This window comes from Vipera ursinii, assembly GCF_947247035.1.
Source record: "Vipera ursinii genome assembly, chromosome: 1".
In the NCBI taxonomy this organism is placed as follows: Eukaryota; Metazoa; Chordata; class Lepidosauria; order Squamata; family Viperidae; genus Vipera; species Vipera ursinii.
Window position 1 is genome coordinate 135,830,605 of NC_139512.1, and position 25,412 is coordinate 135,856,016.

Sequence of the window (25,412 nt, forward strand, 5' to 3'; positions counted from 1 at the left end):
GATCACTGTATATAATACAACTGGATGAGGCACACATGCTTCTGACACAGTAAAAATTGCTTTGTTCATTAATTTTAAGTAACATTGACATTCTGCTTCTAATATCTATTCACTGGAGTTTTATCTAATACAGATCATGAATCCCTTTATTTTTAAAGCTGCAGTAGCTGGATGTTCCTACCATTACATTAGGGAGTTTGTGCCAAATGTTGAAAACTTCATCTTATTAACTGTAATTGACTTTAATTTTAATTCTATTCCCACTGCATCACATTCTTGTTCACCTAGAATTCACCTAGGCTTTAAAGGTATTGTGTAATAAATGCACCGTGTAACAACTATCAACAGAAGGTTAAGTTAAATGCAATTTTATGTGCTGGCCTCAAAATAATTAGCCATATCTGTCAATTCACAAATCTCAGAAATGTTTGTGTGTGCTTGTGTGGAGACACATAATTGTGACATTGCTTTGAAGTGGAAATGCCCACTGAACATAAAAAAGAAAAATCAAACCCCAAACTGCTATTTAATGATATAAATGATATAAATAGCATGTCTTCTTTTATTCACTAACCAATAGGCCATTCCATAAAATGAGACAATTGAAGCGTATGTTCCCTGCAATTATTTTTTTTAAAAAAACTTCTTTCCTAAAAAAACATGTAATTTGGATATTATATAAATGAGGTTACTAAAATTGTAAAAACACAATTACATCCAAGGACTTAGTGTATAAAGGGTGGCCTGGTTTGAATGGAAACAATGATTTGGGAATTACATGTTGTATACTTGACTAGTAGAATGTGAAGTGAAGTGGGCCTTAGAAAAGCTGAGCAACAACAAAGCTAGTGGAGGTGACAGTATTCCAGCTGAGCTATTCAAAATCTTAAAAAGATGATGCAGTAAAAGTGCTACACTCAATTTGCCAGCAAATTTGGAAAACTCAAGAGTGGCCACAGGATTGGAAAAGATCAGTTTACATTCCAATTCCAAAGAAAGCTCATCGAGAAGCTGACTGACTTGAAATTCTCCCCCGCTATCTGCGATTGGATTCAAGACTTTCTTAGGGATCGGGTACAAACAGTGAGGGTCGGGTCTGCTTTGTCCACCCCCCTGAAGCTTTGCACCGGCACGCCACAGGGCTGTGTGCTTAGCCCCTACCTGTACTCTTTATACACTTATGATTGTGTATCATCTGACCCATCCACTGTGATAATCAAGTTCGCAGATGATACAACTGTGGTGGGTCTTATTACAGGTGGGGATGAGACAGCATATAGGGCGGAGGTACAAAAACTATCCATATGGTGTAGTAACAACAACTTGCACCTAAACATCAGCAAGACGAAAGAGATGGTGTTAGACTTCCGGAGAAAAAAAGAGGAACCTGCCCCACTTTACATCGGGGAGGACTGTGTAGAGAGAGTTCCCTCCTTTAAATTTCTGGGAGTCTACCTCTGTGAAGATCTGACCTGGAAAGTTAGCACAACCCAGGTGGCTAGAAAGGCCCAACAGAGGCTTCACTTTCTTAGGATCTTGTGGAAGAACAGGGTAGAACAACAGCTAATGACCCTCTTTTACCGGTCTACCATAGAGAGCGTCCTCTCATATGGTATTGTGGTTTGGTATGCCGGTCTGACAGCCGCGGATAGGAAAGTATTACAGAGGGTAGTGAGCACAGCACAAGACATTGTGGGCTGTTCCCTGACACCACTGGATGACATCGCCAGGGCTCGTTGCCTTGGAAGAGTGAGGAAGATTCTCAGGGATGACTCACACCCTGGACGGTATCTCTTTACTCTCCTACCATCCGGTAGGAGATATAGGAATATAGCCAGCCGTACCAACAGGCTGAAGAATAGCTTTTATCCGTGGGCTGTTAGGCTTTTGAATGGGATGTAATCTTATGCAGAGTTGACTTGGGAGGCCGGTGTGTGGTGTAGTTGGTTCACATAGTGTGGTGGGATGGAGGGTTTGTTGTCACTGTGTGTTGGGGGGAGAGAGCACAGGGGGAGGCTCAGCTAATCTCAATGTACACATGTTGTACTTTGACAATAAAGGTTTATTATTAAAGGCAGTGCCAAAGAATGTTCAGACTATCGCACAATTGCACTCATTTCTCATGCTAGTAAAGTTATGCTTAAAATCCTACAAGCTAGACTCCAGCAGTATGTGGATCGAGAACTACCAGAAGTACAGGTAGGATTTCGAAGAGGCAGAGGAACTAGAGATCAAATTGCCAACATACGCTGGATCATGGAGAAAGCTAGAGAGTTCCAGAAAAACATCTACTCACTGGAGAAGAGCCTAATGCTGGGAAAGATTGAGGGCAAGAGAAGAAGGGGACGACAGAGAATGAGGTGGCTGGATGGAGTCACTGAAGCAGTAGGCGTGAGCCTAAATGGACTCCAGAAGATGGTAGAGGAGAGGAAGGCCTGGAGGAACGTTGTCCATAGGGTCGCGATGAGTCAGACACGACTTCGCAACTAACAACAACTCTTGACTAGATTGCATGAGTTGCTTGTACCATCTATCCAATATTATTTACACTTTCTCAAACTTAATTAAAATTGAGGAGTGCTCTAATAATATTTTGCACAACTGAAAATATTCTTAAAAAAGAAACTAGTGAAGGTAAAGCTCTTCATGTGAATTTAAGAATTCCATTTTCAAAATATACATTCCTGGGTTTTTCTCATATCTAACTTAAGCAGGTGCAAATTCCTACATCTGCTTATTCTTACTAGTTGCTTGTCTACATAAACGTCTCAATAAATCTAATTGCAGTGGGAGAAACCATCCAAAAACACTCGGTCTCTGCAGGCATAAATTACAATAGCTGTACCTCATTGTGAAGCCTGTGATGGAAATAAGGTAGATAGGCTACTAGATACTTACTTTCATCATTCTGTTCAGCTAAGAACTGGGTAAATTTTTAGTACATATTTAAGTTCAAATGAAGCCACTCCAAAAGCACCTTTTCAAAAACAAAAAAAAGTAAGTGCTTGGATTTATTTATAAATTGTGTCCTACTCAATTTTGTTCCAGAAAATTGTTGCCTGGCAAATAATACAGATTTGATCACTAGAAAATTTTAAAAGTGAACATGCATGGCTTTCATTATCACTAGGAAGGCATCTTATTTTTCAATAAATTGTGTAACTAACTTTGTCTAAGTGTTTTCTTCACCATTTAAAAGTTGCAGGAAAAGTTATTTACCTTGTTAAACAATACACCGGGACCCCATGATGCTAATATTATCATTTAAGTTTATATTTAACAATACATTATCTTTCCTTGATTTTTTTCAAATGGCATCATGGGAGTGTATCAATTGTAACAGACCTAATTCTATTGTGATTCACCTTTGCCTGCTCTCTGTGATAGTTGATGAAAGCTTACGGCCCACTTGAGAGGAACGAGATGATACATTTTTGTATTTACATGCAAATAGAATTATATGCTGCTTGCCTGTATGGTCCAATTGTTTCCAACTTATCCATACGGATACCGCAATTTGGGATGTCAAAGCTGTTTTAAAAGTAAATGTTTGAAATTTTGTGGCTCTTATAATATTGGAATTTGGACATCTGTTGTCCCTACAGGGGTGCAATGGCTCAACTGTTAAAGATGTTGAGCTTATCAGCTGGAAAGTCTGATTCTGGTTTGAGATCTGAATTATTATTAGCGTGTGATGTTGTTACAGTAGCCGGGAGACCTTAATTCTTTTGCAAAGTAGTAGTATGGCATGCCAAGGTACCAGCCCTGTAACAGGACACACTTGTGTGTATCCCAAGGTGTCCCACAGGAGGGCAAGCTGGCTTTGCACCAAAGAGAAAGACCAGAGGCTCTTCCTGCAGCGTCACCCTCCCTTTCCAGAGCTGCCTCGGAATTGGAAAGGTTCAGAGTCTGCACACAGACCAGCTTGTCTGCTCACCAAAGTGGTACCTATCTATCTACTTGCACAGAACATGCTTTCAAACTGTTAGATGGACAGAAGCTAAGGCGAGTGACCCAAATGCTGCTGTGTGACAGGGTGAGCTCCCGTTCTTGCCCTAGCTCCTGACAACTTAGCAGTTTGAAACCATGCAAGTGTGAGTAGATAAATAGGTACCACTTCGGAAGGTAACAGGTGAGGAGTGTTTCATGTGCCTTGGCATATATGGCCACATGATCACAGAAATGTCTTTGGACAATGGTGGCTCTCTTGGCTAAGAGACTGAGATGAGCACCGCCCTCTAGAATTGGACACGCCTTGACAGGGGAATGCTTTACCTTTTTGTCCCTTTCATCTGTGAACAATATCATTGAATCTCAGTTAATGATGATTTGTTTTAAATGGCCATGTAGTCATCCATACTAAGTCAAAGGACTAGTAATACTATAACCTATACTATATATAGCCTGCTACCCAATAGGCTTTTGGTGGATAATGACTTGCTTTGTCAAAATACACAAAAATACATTTCATGTAGTAATACATTTGTTAGCTTTTAAGTTGCTAGAGGATTTAACTCAGCAATCGATCCCTCTGGAAAACTTGGTAAATTAATGAGCTGCTAGCTTAACTGCCCCTCTGCAGAAAGTTATTTCTATGACCACACCAAGATACATACTGGTTTTGGATCATGTTCAATAAATTTATTTCAGAAGACTGCATGGAATAAAAAACATTACCACAAGGCTGGACATTTTTTGTCTGAAGTGATGAAGTGTACTGGAGAGATTAGTATTCCTATGGAAACACCTTTAAGCAAGTAATTAAGGAGACTGCATTGCATCCAATTCTTTGAAATGAAATGAAATAAATATTCCATTTATCAATCTTCTATTTGCATTTCCACAAAAATACATCCACAGAAACATAACACATAGAAGCAAGAAACCAGTAAATGACACTAGGGGGTGTTATTAAAGATGTCAACTGCAAGTTTTATGCCCCTCTACAAATCATTATTCCACACCAATATACATACTTCCAATAAACTTTACACTTTTTGCCAGATATAAAATTACTTTGACCTCTTTACAAACGCACCATTTTCAAAATAGTGGAGCCACGAACAGATGTGGATTAAGCAGTAAACTTCAAAACCTAATTTACTTAACCATATGTTAAATTTGTGCTAAAACATTCCACCTATGAAAAACGACAGAGGTAACCTGTCGATGGGAGGTGCTTCTGTACAGGAAGACTTTCAATTTAATGTACTATATACACTGCTTTTTTAAAGGTTAGTTATAGGTCCTTTATAAAACAAGAAACATTTTGTCTATTATACAAGATGGAAAATGCATTCTGTAATCCAGATGTTAAATAACATAAAATGAGTGAGCACGTGAATATCTATAGAAAAGCCTAACTCTTCATGATTAGAGTCTAATTACTGTCAGAATGGAACCATTACTTCCACTTTTATTAGACAACAGGACACCCGTGTTTTTGAGACAGACATACTGCTACATAAGTGCATAATCTAAATCAACACATTAAACCTCAATCCTTTTTTGGCTTTTAACTGTACATGAATACTTTGTGCTTATTTTGATTGTGTAGCTTAATATATATCAAGAGAGAGAGAGAGAGAGAGAGAAGGTGGGGACAGGGAGAGAGACATATTTTAAATACTTTAATAAAACTATAAATTAAACCATGTCCTAAAATTTGGGAGATTGAGCAGCTGAGAGGGGGTGGATTGCACTTTTTATTGAAACTGGCATCTTGCAGGAAGAAAATACTTAATATTTTTAATACTGAATCAATAAAAATAGCAAGTCTGATCTGTTAGCAATCATGTGTAAACACCCTTGACTTGACGAGACACATTAATGAGGTGCTGTCCTTCATCCACTGTGAATTTTAGGTGTAACAGAACTAAAAGTTCTTTGACAGATTAGTCTCTTTTCCTGGAGAAACTCAAACTCCACTGTATCTATTTGTCTCTAAACAGCCACAGTCAGACGGGGGACTCTTCTTAATTTGGCCCCTTTAAATGGGCAGCTGTTAAGTGACTTGAGCGGGCTGATCACTTAAACATGTAGCAAAAAGGATTAGAAGTCTTACTCATTTCTATTGCAGCTTGCTGAATTTGGGGAACATATGCCAAATGCGATTGCAGAGATCTAAGCAGTGCACGTATTTGCCTATTTGTACAGATTGATTTCCCCTTGAATGATGATGCAAAAATAATATGAAAAACAAAATTCAATCTTGCAAGTAGGATCGGCCCCACTTGCCAGGATGTAGGATGTTTTCAAATCCTGCAAAATGTATTTAGTCCAATAGCTGAGTTGCCTTCATTCAAACATTTCATAATGACGTGTTTGTCGTACACGGGGAACTATATCCACAAGGAGCCTGAAAAGGAAAACAAACCCAGATCGAGGGCAACAGTTATACACTGCAAAGATCCAGCCATAAATATCTGCATGTTTTAAAGCATTTTCCTAATCGGTACTTGTCTACCCCAAAACAGAAAATAAATAAGAGGTCCTCTGAGCTGTTTTGTTTTCATGCAGACATTTCATTATCCAGCTAGGTAACATCATCAGTGATGTTACATTAATGTCATTACCCCTTATCCAACTTGCAACATCATCTATGATGATGTTACCTTGCTGGGTAATGAAACGTCTGCAAGAAAACCAGCCAGCTCAGAGGATCCCCAGTTCGACCCTGAGCTACAAATATTCTTTTTTATTGGTAATAGGACATTTCAATCAATATAGCTTTTTAGTATGAAGATAGTAAAGTCACTGTAATTAAAAATACACGTGCAACACTGAATAAACGGTACACGGGATAGACTCCTTCCTGCCACAATCATGGAGCAACATTCAAATGCAAATGTAAAATAATTTGTTTTTGAAAAAGGTTTCACTTACTTGGCACCATAGGCAAATATTGTAAGTCCAATCAGAACCCCTATACTTCCATCCAGGTACCAGACAGAAGCATTGTGCTTAAAAACCTCTGCACTCAGGAGGATGGAAAAGCCCATAATGCCTCCTACCAGAGAGTTGAAACCTGCAATGAAATAAATTAAGATTAGGCCCTCCTAGCAAGAACAGGGAATTCAAGAAATAGCCAATGTCAACGGACGCAAGATTTACACGTCGTTATGCCTGAGCTCAGGATCCCGGTGCCTGCTAGTGGAATTACGACTCCCCAAAGCTTTAAAATGTACCTAAGACTAACCAAAGCCCACTTCAGTGAGTGTTCTTTACAGCTCAGAAACCTAATCCACCATAACATAAATCTTTGTTGTCCCAATTCATACAATGAAATTCCTATTAACCCTTTAATTGCCCTCACCCCTTGCAACTGCTGCCTTAATATGGTCACCCATGCAAGACTATGGAACTGGAAGACTTGTTTTCAAATAGCCAGCTATATTTTACCAGTTGCACCCCAAAATGAGACAAAACCATTTATTCCATCAGCACTAGAGGTGTGTTCTGGGCCTTTAAGGCAGGGTAGTGTCAAATTCTGTGGACTGCATTTGAATGAACAGCGACCATCTGCTTTCTAGAAGCTGGAAACATAACTTCACTAACTCTGCAGTAGATCCAATCCTTCAGGGACAACATGACAGCTATGCAAATATGGCAGAGGAGGAAAATGAAGCTTGCTGCCAAGGAAAGTCTATTCAGTTTTGTAAAATAAACAAACAGCACATTCATGCTGGCTGTAGATGGGGGTCATATTTCAGCTCTGTTCTTCAACTTCTGGCCATAAGATGTCAGCCTGATCACATCTCTCCCCACATCCATAAACCCAGATTAGCCACAATCTGATGTTCATTAACATATTTATTCAATTTAAACATCACCCATCTCACTTCCTAAGTGACTCTGTTATTTGCATGGTTAATTCATTTGAAACTCCCAGGTTTCTCCCCACAATGACATTCTCATTCTCTCTCTCTCTCTCTCTCTCTCTCTCTCTCTCTCTCTCTCTCTCTCTCTCTCTCTCTCACACACACACACACACACACACACACACACACACACACACAAACAAACTTTTGGCCCTCACTCTTACCCTTTGTTTTAAGGCAAGTGATTGCAATGAAAATCCTCTAAAATCAACAACATCCCCTCTATTGGCCCCAGCTTTGTTGTTAACATATTCAGAGATGCTCTTCTGCAGCAACAAGCCCAAAGAGCTTGTTTATCTCATCAATATTCCCCATTTGTTAATTAGGCTTACTGAATAGGTAAAAGAGCCTTGGTGGAGCAGTGGGCTAATGCCTCCTTAAGTAACACCAGCTGCCTGCAATTAGTGCAGGTTCGCGTCCCACCAGGCTCAAGGTTGACTCAGCCTTCCATCCTTCCCAGGTAGGTAAAATGAGGACCCAGATTGTTGGGGCCAATAAGCTGACTTTGTAATAATGCCGCTTGGGTGTGTGTGTGTGTGTGAAAGCCCTAATAAGCAGGCATATACATAGAATGAAGGCTACTGCTAAGCTTGTAAGCCACCCTGAGTCTTCGGAGAAGGGCAGGATATAAATGGAATTTTAAAAAAAAATAGCATGGTGGAATTTTAGAAGGCTTCCTGGACCTTTTAAATGCATTTCTCCAGAAACAACCGAAAATGACAATTCTGTTCTATGAAGACAGAATTACCGTAAAACCTAACTGGAACTAATAGACTGGGAGTGCATACATGGGGACTTTATATGCTACTTTCTGAGACCGCCCCCAACACCACCTCAAAATTATACACATGCCACCTATTTACAAACAACACAAAAAATTGAGGCCATCACAGTAATCAATGAATTGAAAGCCACTTTTTCAACATGTCTGTGTAATCCCCAGGAACTGAGCTTGATTTGAAGGAGACTTTAAACTTAAATGAAGAATTTTGTACCCAAAGATTATCCTGTTTTTAATGTTTTGTGAGTGAGATCTTCATTTTCCAGAGATTCTGTTCTACTCAATCCAATGATGCAAAAGTAGAGAAATCTGGGCTTAGCTATATTTAACTAAAATAGGTTAAACACATAGACAAGCAGACAAATTACACAGTTCACTCCTTAATTTTGTTAATGGGGAAAATAGCAGCGGTGCAATTATCACAAGCCTATAATTAAAGGAAGAAAAGGAACGTTCTCAGCTATTTGCAAAAACCACGAGTCTGTTTCCTCTAAGAAAATGGGGAGATGCTACAATATTAGTAAAGGGTCTAACACGCACGTCAAAAGGGTTTATTTCTAGGTACTAAATTATGTTATTCCATGTAGAACTATGCTTAAAAACAATAAAATATTTGTCCCACTTCTATTCTTCTATATGTTATAAGGCAACTCTTATTAACCAGATCCGTAGGTTTTGTCAATAGGCAAATTAAATTAAATTAAAAAAAATCACGTCAGAAAAGCATTTTCTAATATTATATATTTTGCAGTAATGTCTATGGTTCTACAGCACTTGGGAGAATCAGTTTAAATCAGATAAATGAATGTTTGCTGCTGCCTATGTCCAAATGGCATCCATTTCAGAAACAGGCTTTTTGTGCCATACCTACCACAGATTCTCTAAATTTCAACTCTGTCTCTAACCATCACCTTCCACTCCTAAATTTTGTTAATTGAGTGATAATCAAAGGCTGCTGAAAGCTCTCGCAGGGTTAATTGGAATAAATCCACATTTATTGCAAGAACTTCGTGGGTTGAATCACTCTTTTAATCTATTTACTTCTCTATTTCTGTCTATGATGATTTTTATTTATTTTACATTTGTGTACCACAGGGGTCTTCAAACTTGGCCCTTTTATGACTTGTGGGCTTCAACTCCCAGAATTCCTCAGCCAGCGTGCCTGGCTGAGGAATTCTGGGAGTTGAAGTCCACAAGTCATAAAAGGGCCAAGTTTGAAGACCCCTGGTGTACCACTATGTCCCTCAAAGAGGGACTCTGTTGTAAACTACCTTTGTTTATGAAATCAGAATGCTGATAATAAGTCTAAATAGCCTGGGGTTGAGATATTTGAAAAGCCAAGACCTCCTAGTCAACCTGTCCAAAATTTATTTAAAAGCATCAGGGCCTCTGGCATTGTCTCTCAAATGCAAAGTCCAGTTTGGAAAATATTCAGACAGGGTGTTTTTAATAGCAATACCATGACTCTAGAACAGTCTCAAAAGAAGACGAGCTCCTTCACTGATCAGCTTTTAACATGCCATAAATACTATTCTACACAGTTGGAGTTTTAATTTTACGATGTGGCATGACTCTCTAAATTCTAACGCTAATTCTCAACCATTATTTTGTTTTCTGATCAGCCTTAATTTATATTTCATTATATTTTGCCCCAGATGAGTGGTAGAGTGGGGATAAGATTTATACATTTAATTAAGTAAGAAGACATGCTCTTCTTGTATAATATGCTGGGAACCATCAGGGAGCCAGAATAATAGGGGGAAAAATGTATCAATTGAATAGATCTTACTTCCCTAAAGGTGTCAGAAAAGACTTGAATTCATGTCTCAAATTCATTAGCAGCAGAAGCTTCACGGATTTGACAGGGTTAGACCAGATTTACAGCGGAACACCGGAATCCTGGGACTTGCTAAGTCCTTTTAGGAACTGTTGGCCGTTCTTGCCTGGACTTGCAAATAGGAAACACTGCTCCAGGTTTACATAAAGTTCCCATTGAGGTGTCCTAACATAAGGTCATCAAAGGTTATGGAGAAGGAGATGGGTTACAAATACTCCAAAATTATCCAGTTGGGCAACTGTCATATACAGTTGCAACAGTATTTCCTCCAAGGAAAAGAAGCTCTCTGGAGAGGTTTTGGATAGTGAAATGGGCAACATGTAAATTTATTAATTAAATAAATAATGAAAGGAATAAGGATTATAGAGTTGGTCAAGGTGTCACAGATTTTTTCATACCCAAGTGAAGGGGAAGGAAGGAAGGGAGATTGAATCAGATTGGAAAGGAGTCTCCCTTCTTTTTTTATAATAAAGTTGGAAGGGACCTTGGAGGTCATCTAGTCCAACCCCTTGCTCAGGCAGGAAACCCTATAGCATTTCAGACAAATGGCTGTCCAGTCTCTTCTTAAAAACTTCCAGTGTTGGAGCATTCACAGCTTCTGGAGGCAGGTTGTTCCACTGATTAATTGCTCTGTCAGGAAGTTTCTCCTTAATTCTAGGTTGCTTCTCTCCTTGACTAGTTTCCATCCGTTGCTTCTTGTCCTTCTTTGTGGCAGCCCCTGAGATATTGAAACACTGCTATCATGTCACCCCTCACCCTTCTCTTCATTAGACATACCCAATTCCAGCAACTGTTCCTTATATGTTTTAGCCCCAAGTCTCCTAATCATCTTTGTTGCTCTTCTCTATACTCTTCCTAGAGTCTCAACAACTTTTTCACATCGTGGTGACCAAAACTGGATGCAGTATTCCAAGTGTGGCCTTACCAAGACATTGTAAAGTGGCATTAACACTTCACATGATCTTGATTCTATCCCTCTGTTAATGCAGCCTAACACTGTGTTGGCTTTTTTGGCAGCTGCAGCACACTGCTGGCTCATATTGAAGTGATTGTCCACTAGGATTACGGGATCCCTCTCACAGTTGCTACTATTGAGCAAGGTACCCCCTATACTATACCTGTACAATTGATTTTTCTTGCCTAAAGGTAGAATCTTACTTTTTTCACCATTGAATTTCATTTTGTTAGATATCGCCCAGTGTTCAAGTCTGTCCAGATCATCCTGTATCTTAACCCTATCTTCTGGAGTGTTGGCTATTCCTGCCAGCTTGGTGTCATCTGCAAATTTGATGAGTTCCCCATCTATCCCCTCGTCCAAATCGTTGATGAAGATGTTGAAGAGCACTGGGCCCAGAACAGAGCCCTGGGGCACCCCACTACACACTTCCTTCCATGTAGATGCAGTTCCATTGAGGACTGCATGCTGAGTACGGCCGGTCAGCTAGCTACGAATCCATCTGGTGGTGGTGATGTCTAACCCACATTTTTCTATCTTATCAAGTAGTAGGTTGTGATCTACTTTATCAAATGCCTTACTGAAGTCTAAGTAAATTATATCCACAGCATTCCTCTGGTCCACTAATTTTGTCACTTGGTCAAAGAATGCAATAAGATTTGTCTGGCATGATCTGTTTTAGACAAGCCCATGTTGGCTTTTAGTAATGACTTTGTTTGTAGGTGTTCACTGATTCGTTGTTTGGTTATCTTTTCCAGAATCTTCCCAGGTATTGAGGTAAGGCTAATAGGTCTGAAGTTTCCTAGATCTATTGTTTTCCCTTTTTTGAAGATGGGAACTACATCAGCTCTTTTCCAGTCCTCTGGTAGTTCCCCAGTGCTCCAGGATCTTTGGAAAATATAATTCAGTGGTTCTGAGATCACATCTTCCAGTTCCTCGAGAACCTTGGAGTGTAATCCATCTGGTCCTGGTAATTTGAACTCGTCTAGGCTGGACAGGTGCTCACTTACCATTTTCTTGCTTATCTTAACTTGTGTTTCTAATCTGTTTTTTATGGTACTGTTTTTGATAAGTTGGACTGTTTTTTTCCCTTTGTCTAAAGACAAATGCAAAAAATGAGTTAAATAGTTCTACTTTCTCCCTGTTGCTTGTCACCTTCTTGCCACTTTCCCGCACTAATGGACCAATCATTTCCTTAACTTTTTTCTTGTTTTTTACATGTTGAAAGAAGGGTTTTTTTGTTATTTTTTACTTTGGTTGCAGGCCTTAGTTCATTTTGAGCCTTAGCTTTACTCACTTCATCTTTGCAGGCATGGGCTATTTGCTGATATTCTGCCTTAGTTATGTGTCCCGCTTTCCACTTTTTATACTTGTCCTTTTTATCTTTCAATTTATCAGAGAGTTCTTTATGCAGCCATGCTGGTTTCTTTTGAGAGCTGTTATTTTTCTTCTTTGTTGGTATTGTGCTAGACTGGGCTTTTATTATCTCACTTTTCAAAATTTCCCAAGCTTCTTGAGTTGTTTTCCCCTTGAGGATTCTCATCCATGGAATTCTTCCCATGGTCTCTCTAAGTTTATTGAAATTAGCTCTTTTAAAGTCCAAGACTCTAGTTTGGCTGTGTTCTATTGCTTGTGCTTCCAGAATGTTGAATTTCAATACTGCATGATCACTTCCCTCCAAGGTTCCTGTGGTTCAATACCTTCTATCATTTCATCTCTGTTAGTGAGGATTAGATCCAATATGGCTAATCCCTTAGTTCCCTTTTCTACTTTTTGGGAGACAACATTGTCTGCTAGGTTTGTCAGGAATCCTTTTGATCTTCTACTTGGTGCAGAGTTTGTCTCCTAGTTGATGTCAGGGTAATTAAAGTCCCCTATTACTATTGTGATGTGCTTCCTACATACCTTAGTTAGCTGACTAGCAAAAAGTTCACCTATTTCCTCTGTTTGGTTGGTTGGCCTATAGCATACACCTATGGCAATGTCATTTCCCCCCTTTTTATATTCACCTAAATGCATTCAAGATAGTTTTCATCATTATTGTGCTCTATTTCTGTAGAGATGTAGTTATTTCTTATGTATAGAACAACTCCACCTCCTCTTTTATTTGGTCTGTTTCTTTTAAATAATTTAAATATCTCTAGCTGTGTGTTCCATTTGTGGGTTTCATCCCATCATGTTTCTATAATGGCAACAATATCATATCTGCCCTCATTTACCTGAATTTCTAGTTCACCCTGCTTACTGTTCATACTTTGTGCATACTCTAGGATCCCAAGAATCTCAGTGAAGATGCCCATTTTTCAGGGTCTGTGGTCCAACAACAGGGATTAAATATTGATGCTCAACTTGGCATGTATGAGGAACTTAAAGCTTCACACTGCTATCTGCCCAAATATCAGTAAATATCTGAATCTCTATACATCAGGATTAGTAACCTAAAAATGTAATTGATCCAACAGCCCTGTGACATAATGGCTGCGCTAACCAAATTAAACTATTTTGAAATTTATTTCTAAACAACTTGCTTGTGGTGTGTAAGATTTGTTATCAGATTACAGCTTGTTTCATGGATTACCTTTCCTATGCCTTGGCTCCTGAAGGATTTTTTCATTTTCATTCGTTCATTTCATTCATCGTAGGATGTATACTGGACCTTTCATGAATATGATTATTCTTGCCCATATTTTGGGGAAATTCTCTTTACGCATTCAGTTAAGCTAGAATCTGGTTAAAGACCATACATTGTAAAAAAAATAAAAAAAACTACAATATGGACTTGCTTTGTACATGCCTGAGAGTTACAGTAAAGTAAGAGTGAACACCTGACCCATCACAAGATCCTTCACAAGACCCTCACTTGACACACCCACACCTGAAGCCCTTATAAACAGAAGAACACTGACACTGACATCCCCTAAACTCCACTGAAGAAGTTACCTAGCCTGGTAATGAAACATTTGGAAACCAACCCACAAGCTCGGAGAATGAACCTTTACCCTCATCCTACACCTGAGCTACAGATACGTGCCACTATTGCAAGAGTGAAATTATCCCTGTTAACCTCAGACATAAATAAATCTTACTGAGTTCAAAGGTCGTTTCTCTCAGATTAGTCATAGGATTCTAACTCAATCTGTCACGCAGAGAAAACACATCTTTTTATTTTTCACAACAGATAAATCAGTTGATGCTTCTTTCAAAATTTTGCATAGCAAAAAAATAATGCCACAGAATTAAAATTCCCAGTGAGAACTATTAGTCATTGTTGCTGGGAAACACAATAAATGATGTTGGCAATGTGGAGAAAATTCCATGATCTTTATAAAATCATAGATGCAATATTATTTTTGAAGGAATGCTCTAGTGTTGCTGTTACTAATTTTATTCATTTATTTATAAATGTTATAGGCCACCTATCTTACCTAAAGTTAATTCAGTTCCAAATCATAAATATAATTATAATTTGAAGGTAAAGAACCCAGTTCTTTGTGCTAAGTTCTTTGTGCTAAGACTTTTTGATTTAAGTCCTGTTTTAAAAGCATTTTAATTTTAAAAGTGAAGCTTAACTTAGCTACTGGCTAAAGATGTGTTTGTGTGTGTGTGTGTGTGTGTGTGTGTGTGTGCGCACGCGTGTGCGCGTGTGTGTGTAAGTAAACCACAGATTTCTTACATCCCATCACTGCACACATTAAAATGATTTAAAGCAATACAATCTACAGTATTCCTGAAGTCTGGAAAACAACAAGAAGCAAAAGACAAACAGCAATTCGAGGCAAAATGCAGGTGGAGAATTATTATTGAATCTAATAACATGTGGATGTTTAGATTTTTTTTAAAAAAGTCTACATTCTGTCAAATGTTATGTGTGAAAAGTCATTTAGATTCCTACAGTAAATTTTGATACATTGTTTTCATTTGACTGTAAACATTTTATCTGGCTATTTGGCTTCAAAGTTTATTTTTCCCTGTATTTATTTATTTAGACAAATTGTTAGTGGCTTTAATCATGATCATAATTTCAGAGCAACAAACAACAGAATCAGGTAATCCCTGGACTACTTCTCTGCATGATGTTTGCTTCTGAATTTATTAATTTTTGGGACAGATCAGAGAACAAAAGGCTCAGTGAACTCAAAAAAGTTAACCAAATCTGTTATACATACATTAACCAAGTCTCCTCTCTGTAATGCAATCCAACCACACATAACCTTTACTTACCTTTACTTCATTAGCCTTCGATGTAATAATATCACGAAAGAGATGCCTGTTTGCTAACTTACCATCTGTTAACAATGCTCTGCTTGTAAGCACCTTCCCCAACATAAATTTGATCACTGCTAAAGAGGTACAAAGGATTCCACTTAAAATTGAAACGCTGTATAGAAAGTCATCCTGAAAAAGAAAAGGAAAACGTTCTATGCCATTTTGCCATGCAATTCAAATAATAAACATAAAGATGGAATAGTTCTGAATCAAAGTTCGCTAGTCAAAGTTAACTGATTGATTTTATAACATTCTGACAAACCTGGGTAGGATACAAAGACAAAATAAAAATGGAAAACAATTACCGTAAAAACAATTATCAGCAACTGCCCTAGGTATCCTTAAAATACAGTAGTTTGTCTAATAATCTAAAGCCCAAATGTATAGGGGGAAAAACCATTTTGGCTTCTTCACAAAATCCCAGCAGAAAAATCCCATTTACACCCAGAGTCACTTGTTAAGTAGGCAGCTTTATAAACTGAATGAATGAATCTGTATCTCCAGAAGCTGCTTATTCCATAGAGTGAGGCCTTCTCTTTGATAGTTGAACCAGATAAGCATTTCTGGTATTGCTCAATAGACCCTGGTGTTTTGAAAGTAATAACAGCCCAGCACTGGGGCCAAAATTATGTCCTCTCCAAAGAGGCATTGATAAAGGTTGTAGTGGGCATGGTAGGTGGCAAAAAGGATTACAATGTGAAATTGGAAAAAACATGTTATTCCAAACACTGGGTTTTTTTTAAAAAAAATGGGTAATTTATCCTTCTGAAAAAGGCAATATTTCCAATTAATCAAATTATGAAGTAATATCTTATTTTATGATATTTTACGATTCAGAAGTATTATTAGGTGACTTCTAAATTTTTGTTTTTGATGATAATATAGCATTATAAGAATTTTTGTAAAACAGTAGCATTAAGGCCTATCTTAAACTATTAGTTTTGTAATTGATTACAGTACATTTTGCTACTGCCTTTATAGGCATTTTTGCTTTTTAATCTTGTTTACTTTTAAATTTGGGGCTAGCATTCTTTATTAATGACTATTTAGTACTCTATGATTCTTTTCTATGAGCTAACCTTGTGTTTTGCTTATTTTTGGTAAACTTCTAAAAAGAATAAAGATTAATAATCTAGAAATAACTTTTAAGATAAACAATTAGCATTAAGTAGCACGGTCCTATAATTTTTAGCAGTTTCCAGGGAGATTAGGAAACATCTAATCTCCCTGGAAAGCAAGATGCCCCATTTTTTACTGCCTTTCTAGGTGGTGCCATCCATAACCAAGCTAGCTAGCTAAAGACTTGGCCTCAGGCATGGGGGCGGGGGAGGAAAGAGATGGTCTTTCAGATGAATATTTTAACAAGAGTACCTCTCTTGTGTCCCTGGAGGAAACAAGAAAATTGATCTTTGTCTCCTCCTCTCTACAGAAATAATTCATATTCAGAGCCAGCAGCTACAGCAAAACGAATCTGAGGTCTTGGAAGCTGTGGAGAGCATCAGATCCAAGCCTCAAAAAAATGGGAAGAAACAATTGGTTCCTATCACTTTCTTTCCGCCAGCCAGACAACAAGATGTCAGGGCTTTAGCCAGTTTGGAACAGAAGGCTACGGAGAATGCAGAGAGAAGCATTTTGTGCCAGATCTCACACACCCAACAGCTGTCTAAATTTATCCTTTCCTACTAATTCTGTCTAATGCAAAGGTACTCTGATATTTCCGTCAATTGCGTTAAAAATACTGACACACCTGACCCCTTCAAATATGGTGATCCAAATATGATTATCAATTTGCAGCTTCATGAACAAAGAAGAAAAAAAAGAACGCAAACAAGCAAGAGAATTCAGGTTTCAGGCACAAAGGCTGTCTAGCAAACAAACCAGAATGTGCTCAGTCAGCTATTATTAACACTTCAGCGTCAGAGCTGCTGACTGCAACACCTGCTTGCTTTTCCTAACTCTCTCTGCAAACCAAGATATCACAGGTATTTCACACACACCAAAATTAAATCGGTCCTCTTTCTATTCCACTTTGGAAAATGAACAGACTGTGACTAAGTAGGAGTAGGTTCATGAAGTTCAGGGGAGTTTAAAGGCAAAAATTTAATAACAGCCCAAGGGTCGAATGCAGAGATGAGAATACAGGCAACTTATGGCTACAACTGAGCCCAAAATTTCTGTTGCTAAGCGAGACACTTGTTAAGTGAACTTTGCCCCATTTCACGACATTTCACGCCCCAGTGGTTAAGTGGATCGCTGCAGTTGTTAAGTGAATCTGGCTTCCCCGTTGCCTTTGCTTGTCATAAGGTCACAAAAGGAAACCACGGGACCCCATGACACTGCGACGGTCGTAAATATGAATCAGTTGCCAAGCAACTGAATTTTGATCGCGTGACCACGGGGAAGCTGCAGTGGTTGCAAGTGTGGAAAAACGGTCCTAAGTCACTTTTTCCAGTTCAGTTGAAACTTTTAATGGTCGCTAAATGAACTGTTGTAAGTCAAGGGCTACCTGTATAATAACAACAGGATAAAGAATGATCTGTCCACAATCTCTGGAAATGGCACAAGAGCCGCAGGAGAAAATTATTACCGTTCCAAATTAATTCACCTTCCAAAAATGATGAGACATATTTTAGTACAGTGGTAAATGAATAAAATAAGCCTAGCCATCTGCTGCCACATCCCCCGGGACCTTTCCTCTCTGGTGCCACATATCTTCTTCTTATATTGCTTCTGAAAATCATTAAACAAGGCAAACAAATCCATCGACTCATATTGTTCATTGCTTCACTAGACTATTTTAATTAGAACAGCAGTATACTGAATTACAGCCAGAGGATTAACATTTAAACACTACCATAATGAGAAAAATCATTTTTATTTAAAATAATTTTATTAAACTTTTATATTTATATAATATATAAATGTAATATGTGCGCATGTGTGCATTATGCAGTATATTACTTTAAATACCTGCAGATAAATATCCCTTTCTTAGCCGTACTGTTAATCTGCATCAGTGCATTTACTTTGAATATCCTACACCATCAAATCAATATAAAGGTAGTCCTCTACTTATGATTGTTTTGTTTAATGACAGTTTGAAGATACAATGGTCTCGGAAAAAGTGAAGTTGCAACCATTATACCACCTTCTGGTCATGTGATCACTATTTGCAACCTTCCCAGTTGGCTTTCCACAAGCAAAGTCAATTAGGGAAGCCAGTTTTGTTTAACAACCATTTAATGACCACGAGGGAGGGAAGACCTATGCTAAGTCTTAGGCTAAACTCAAAGTTTCTGGAGCACCTGAAGATTCAGATTTAAAGCTTCCGAGCTTGCCTTGGAAATTAGGTTAGCTTAATATTTATTGACTGATTTATTTATTTATATCCCACCTTTATTACACTTGGTCCCTGAGATACAACAGATCACTTAACAAACATTCAAAGTTACAATAGATGTCCAAAATTATATATGACCCTGTTTCAAAATTATGATGGCTGTAGCACCTTTATGACTGATCACAGGGTTTCACACACACACACACACACACACACACACACACACACACACACACGCCTCTCTCTCCCCATCCCAGCCCTCCAGAACCCACACACCCATGTGGACAGGGACAAAATGGCAGCCGCCAAACTGCTTCATTTTGCTGCCTTAACAAGCTGAAGAAGCTTCTGAATGCTGCAGAAATTAACTGTGCAAATCAGGTTAAAGCAGCAAAATGGATTGCTTTATTACATGGCTGCATGGCACGATTCTGCAAGCGGCGACTATACCAAAATGCAATTCAGCTGTTGGAAACATGGTGGCTGCTTCCAGAATGATGCCATGTAGCCACCGGATGAAGTAATCCATTCCAGCCCTCTGGGAAGCCTTGGAGCTCTTCAAAAGGTAAGTGAGGAGGAGGGCGTTTGGCCCAGGTAGGGGTGGGAATAAGACCTGAGGCCTGGTAGGATTCACTGGGAGTGAAGAAAGGCCTGTTGGGACTCAAGGCGTGGGAAATGGAGCCCGGGGCAATCTCAGGAATGGGGGAGACCTTGGGAGGGTCAGGGCAGGTGGGCCTGGGCCTGGGCCAGTACTAGGCTTCCAAGGGCTTCCCCCTACTCCTGAGGTACCCCATGTGCCACTTACTGGGATGGCAGGTTAGCTGAGCTGCTTCATGTAATGACTGTTGCATAATGTGACTTAATGAGCCGGCTCCGTTACAGTCATATGTCAAAGACTACCTGTATTTTTATAAATAACTCAAGGCAGCAAATACACCTATTCCTCCTTCCTCCTCCTATTTTCCCCATAGCAATAACCCTGTGAGGTGAGTTGGGTTGAGAATGAGTGATAGGCCCAAAATCACCCAGCCGCCTTTCATGCCTTAAGTGGGACTAGAACTCATAGTCTCCTGTTGGCTTTCAAGTTTATTTCTACCAGATAGAAACATTAAATTAAGTGATGAAAGTTTTTTTGTTTGTTTCTTTTAAATACTGTATGTAAATATTTCTATTATATTTAATTTTCTTTTTATTGTAAACCTCAAAAAAGGCTGCATATGTTTCTAACAATGGTTAGACAGCACTCGTGGATATTTCGTAGTTTGGTAGACTTGCTAAACCAAGTAATCCAAAAAGGAGCAAAAATGGAAAGAAAAAAAATGGTTTTACAAGTAGATTTTACATTCTATTTTTTTCATAAACTCTCACAGATTGCTGATTGCAAGGAAGACTCCATATGGTAGGGATGTACAATTTTGGCTTTCAGCACAAGTCAGCTAAATATGCAACTGGGATAAATAGAAAGATATAAGTGGAGTCAAGGCAAAAATTAAAGTTGGTTTAATTGATACCAAAATTAAATTATATAATAGCAATGTTCACATATCCGTTGCACAATAAATATTCTGTTTTTAATTAAGGCTCTTTAGGTACAGAAGCAGAATAAATCTTATTTTAAACATTTTTTACTAAATTATTATTCGTAAAACACATCCCCTCTATAGGAAAAAATGGAAAACAAAATGTATGAACATTTATATGTAGATAGATTGAAATAGAGATAGTGAGAAATAGGAAGGCAAGAGCTGCTTGCAGGAACAAAGGCAATAGTGTAAAATAATATTCTGTTTTGCAGGTTATTAACTTTTCTTTTGATTAGAAAGAATCAAGTATCAGCGGGAAGTCCTGCTAACATCAATAATTACTCTTCTTCCAATAGACAGTATTTTGCAACCATGCGTAATTCTCACAAAGATATCTCTAGGGAGGGAGCTGCCCTCTATGTTGTTACTCTCTGTGTTTGTGTGTTTAGCCTACGGATATTTCCATTTTCTATACAATGATGCTATTTTTGGCTCCTTCATCATCATTCCAAGCTTCCTCCCACAGTGTTTTAAATTTTAGGGGAAATCAGTGGTAACCTATCAAAAAAAGTAAACAAAACAATTTCCTGATCAGACAGACAGACAGATTCTTTTTAATACTTTCAATTCCATGCACGTTTGGATTAGGGAGATCTACATGACGCACTTATTGAGATGTATTATGAAATGAATTAATCTTACCATTCATTGTGTCCTATTAGTAAATATATCTCAATACTTTCCTAGGTGTGCTGAGATGTATTTGCCAGGGGGTTGCCATGGAAACTATACAATGAAGATCAAACAAGAGCAGCACTTGTGGTACCCTTGGCTGAATGAGAAAAATCCTAGTAATTGTTTCATATAAATTGCCATTGTACCTAGATCAAGTATTACAGCTTCATTTGAAAAACTGCTTTATAAACAGTGGATCATAAAATCACATTTAAGTGGCAGAGAACCTACTATTTCCAAACTGTCTACTGCTCCTGCACAAAGGCAGTTTCTGTTTTCACGAAGGGAGAAGAAACGTTATTTCACAATTTGGTCATTGTTGTTGTTAGCTGCAAAGTCATGTCCGACCCATCGTGACCCCATGGACAACGTTCCTCCAGGCCTTCCTGTCCTCTACCATCTTCTGGAGTCCATTTAGGCTCACGCCTACTGCTTCAGTAACTCCATCCAGCCACCTCATTCTCTGTCGTCCCCTTCTTCTCTTGCCCTCAATCTTTCCCAGCATTAGGCTCTTCTCGAGTGAGTCCTTCCTTCTCATTAGGTGGCCAAAGTATTTGAGTTTTAGCTTTAGGATCTGGCCTTCTAAAGAGCAGTCAGGGTTGATCTCCTCTAGGACTGACCGGTTTGATCGCCTTGCAGTCCAAGGGACTCGCAGGAGTCTTCTCCAGCACCATAGTTCAAAGGCCTCAATTCTTTGGCGCTCAGCCTTTCTTATGGTCCAACTTTCACTGCCATGCATTGCAACTGGGAAGACCATAGCCTTGACTATACGCACTTTTGTTGACAGGGTGATGTCTCTGCTTTTTAGTGTGCTGTCTAGATTTGTCATGGCTTTCCTGCCCAGGAGCAAGCGTCTTTTAATTTCTTGGCTACAGTCCCCATCTGCAGTGATCTTGGAGCCCAGGAAAATAAAATCTGTCACTACCTCCATTTCTTCCCCATTTATTTGCCAGGAATTGAGAGGGCCAGATGCCATGATCTTAGTTTTCTTAATGTTAAGTTTCAACCCAAGTTTTGCACTTTCCTCCTTCACCCGCAACAAGAGGCTCTTTAGTTCTTCTTCACTTTCAGCCATTAGATATCATCTGCATATCTTAGGTTGTTGATATTTCTTCCGGCAATCTTAATTCCAACTTTTGATTTATCTAGCCCTGCCTTACTCATGATGTGCTCTGCATATACGTTAAATAGGCAGGGCGACAGTATACAGCCTTTCCAGACTCCTTTCCCAATTTTGAACCAATCAGTGGTTCCGTGTCCAGTTCTCACTGTTGCTTCTTGGCCCACATATAGGTTTCTCAAGAGACAAATAAGATGGTCTGGTGTGCCCATCTCTTTAAGAACTTGCCACAGTTTGTTATGATCCACACAATGAAAGGCTTTAGCATAGTCAATGAAGCAGAAGTAGATGTTTTTCTGGAACTCTCTAGCTTTCTCCATGATCCAGCATATGTTGGCAATTTGATCTCTAGTTCCTCTGCCTCTTCAAAATCCTGCCTGTACTTCTGGTAGTTCTCAATCCACATACTGCTGGAGTCTAAAAAAGGTAAAGGTAAAGGTTTCCCCCGCATGTGCGTGCTAGTCGTTTCCAACTCTAGGGGCCAGTGCTCATCTCCGTTTCAAAGCCGAAGAGCCAGCGGTTGTCCGAGGACGTCTCCGTGGTCATGTGGCCGGCATGACTAGACGCCAAAGGCACACGGAACACTGTTACCTTCCCACCATAGTGGTCCCTATTTTTCTACTTGTATTTTTACGTGCTTTCAAACTGCTAGGTTGGTAGAAGCTGGGACGTGTAACAGGCGCTCACTCTGCTATGCGGCACTCGGGATTCGACCCGCCAAACTGCCAATCTTCTGATCGACAAGCTCAGCATCCTAACCCACTGGAGTCTAGCTTGTAGGATTTTAAGCATAACTTTACTAGCATGAGAAATGAGTGCAATGGTGCGATAGTTTGAATATTCTTTGGCACTGCCTTTCTTTGGAATTGGAATGTAAACTGATCTTTTCCAATCCTGTGGCCACTGTTGAGTTTTCCAAATTTGCTGGCAAATTGAGTGTAGCACTTTTACTGCACCGTCTTTTAAGATTTTGAATAGCTCAGCTGGAATACTGTCACCTCCACTAGCTTTGTTGTTGCTCAGCTTTTCTAAGGCCCACTTCACTTCACATTCTAGGATGTTTGGCTCGAGGTCAGTGACCACCTCATTGTGATCATCAGGGACGTTAAGCTCATTCTTCTATAGTTCTTCTGTGTAATTTTGCCACCTCTTAATCTCTTCTGCCTCTGCTAGGTCCCTGCCATTTTGGTCCTTTATCATGCCCATTTTTGCATGAAACGTTCCCTTCATCTCTCCAATTTTCTTGAAAAGATCTCTGGTCCTCCCTATTCTATTGTTTTCTTCTATTTCTTTGCACTGTTCATTTAAGAAGGCATTCTTATCTCTTCTAGCTATTCTCTGGAATTCTGCATTCAGTTGGGTGTATCTTTCTTTTTCTCCCTTGCCTTTCACTTCCCTCCTTTCCTCAGCTATTTGCAAAGCTTCCTCAGACAGCCATTTTGCTTTCTTGCATTTCTTTTTCTTTGGGATGGTTTTGGTTGCTACCTGTTGTACAATGTTGCGAACCTCTGTCCATAGTTCTTCAGGCACTCTGTCTATCAGATCTAACTCATTAAATCTATTTGTGACCTCTACTGTATATTCAACAGGGATATGATTTAATTCATACCTGACTGGCCTAGGGCTTGTTCCTACTTTCTTCAGTTTAAGCCTAAAATTTGCAATGAGAAGCTCCTGGTCTGAGCCACAGTCAGCTCCTGGTCTTGTTTTTACTGACTGTATAGAGCTTCTCCATCTTTGGCTGCAGAGCATATAGTCAATCTGATTTCTGTGTTGACCGTCTGGTGATGTCCATGTGTAGAGCCGTCTCTTGGGTTGTTGGAAAAGTGTGTTTGCTATGACCATCGTATTCTCTTCACAAAATTCTATCAGCCTGTGCCCTGCTTCATTTGTACTCCAAGGCCAAACTTGCCTGTTATTCTGGTTATCTTTTGGCTTCCTGCTTTAGCATTCCAATCCCCCATGATGATAAGGACATCATTTTTTGGTGTTAGTTCTATAAGGTGCTGTAGGGCTTCATAGAACCGGTCAATTTCATCCTCTTCAGCACTGGTGGTTGGGGCATAGACTTGGACTACTGTGATATTGAATGGTTTGCCTTGCATTCAAACTGAGATCATTCTATCATTTTGAGGATTGTATCCCAGTATTGCTTTTCCTACTCTTTTATTGACTTTCTGAACTTTTTACTTGGTACTAAAAAGAAGGATCAAAATTGTATTTTTTAAAAAAAAGATGAACCATTTTAATAATATTTTATTCCCAAATAAAATCTTATTTTATTTATTTATAAATCTTAGGACAATTCATATAATAATGAATATATGAATTTCAGACAGTCAGGGAAGCATGCCACTTGCACAAAATGTCACAGCTACAGACTCCTGCCCACTGATCTTCATTCTTGTATTCTTTCCTCGAGCTCTCACATTTGGTAAATTTCTCTCACGCAACATATCGGAACTTTTTCACCATTGCCGGCAATGGGGTGGGTGCGGTTTCCTCGTGACACATCCGGCCCACGGGCCGGCAGTTTGACACCCCTGACTTAGAGGGACATTGGTTAGAGGCCTCCTCTTGAAGGCCTTCAAGTGGAGGGTACTTTTCTTTTTAGCTATATTTTTTATGTTTGTTGTGAGCTACCTAGAGTCATCATGTCAGACATGTAAGTAAATAAGTAAATAAACATCATGCATAAATAATCATATCAAAATGTCTTTTACTGAATAAATGGGTTCTCCATACAGGTGAAACTCGAAAAATTAGAATATTGTGCAAAAATTCATTTATTTCAGTAATGCAACTTAAAAGGGGAAACTAATATATGAGATAGACTCATTACATGCAAAGCAAGATAGTTCAAGCCGTGATTTGTCATAATTGTGATGATTATGGCGTACAGCTCATGAAAAACCCAAATCCACAATCTCAGAAAATTAGAATATTGTGAAAAGGTGCAATATTCTAGGCTCAAA

At 39.0% G+C, this 25,412-nt stretch overlaps 1 protein-coding gene across 1 annotated transcript in view; it reads right to left on the bottom strand.

Annotated features, from left to right (window-relative positions):
- Positions 1 to 6,297: 6,297 nt before the first annotated feature.
- TMEM163 (transmembrane protein 163) overlaps positions 6,298 to 25,412 on the bottom strand; it is a gene marked incomplete at both ends in the record, with an annotated part of 102,679 nt that continues 83,564 nt past the window's right edge. Inside the window, 3 exons of the mRNA XM_083369402.1 lie at positions 6,298 to 6,358; positions 6,886 to 7,027; positions 15,737 to 15,848. Of these exons, the coding sequence (XP_083225528.1) occupies positions 6,298 to 6,358; positions 6,886 to 7,027; positions 15,737 to 15,848 (315 nt within the window). The remainder of the gene's footprint in view (positions 6,359 to 6,885; positions 7,028 to 15,736; positions 15,849 to 25,412) is intronic.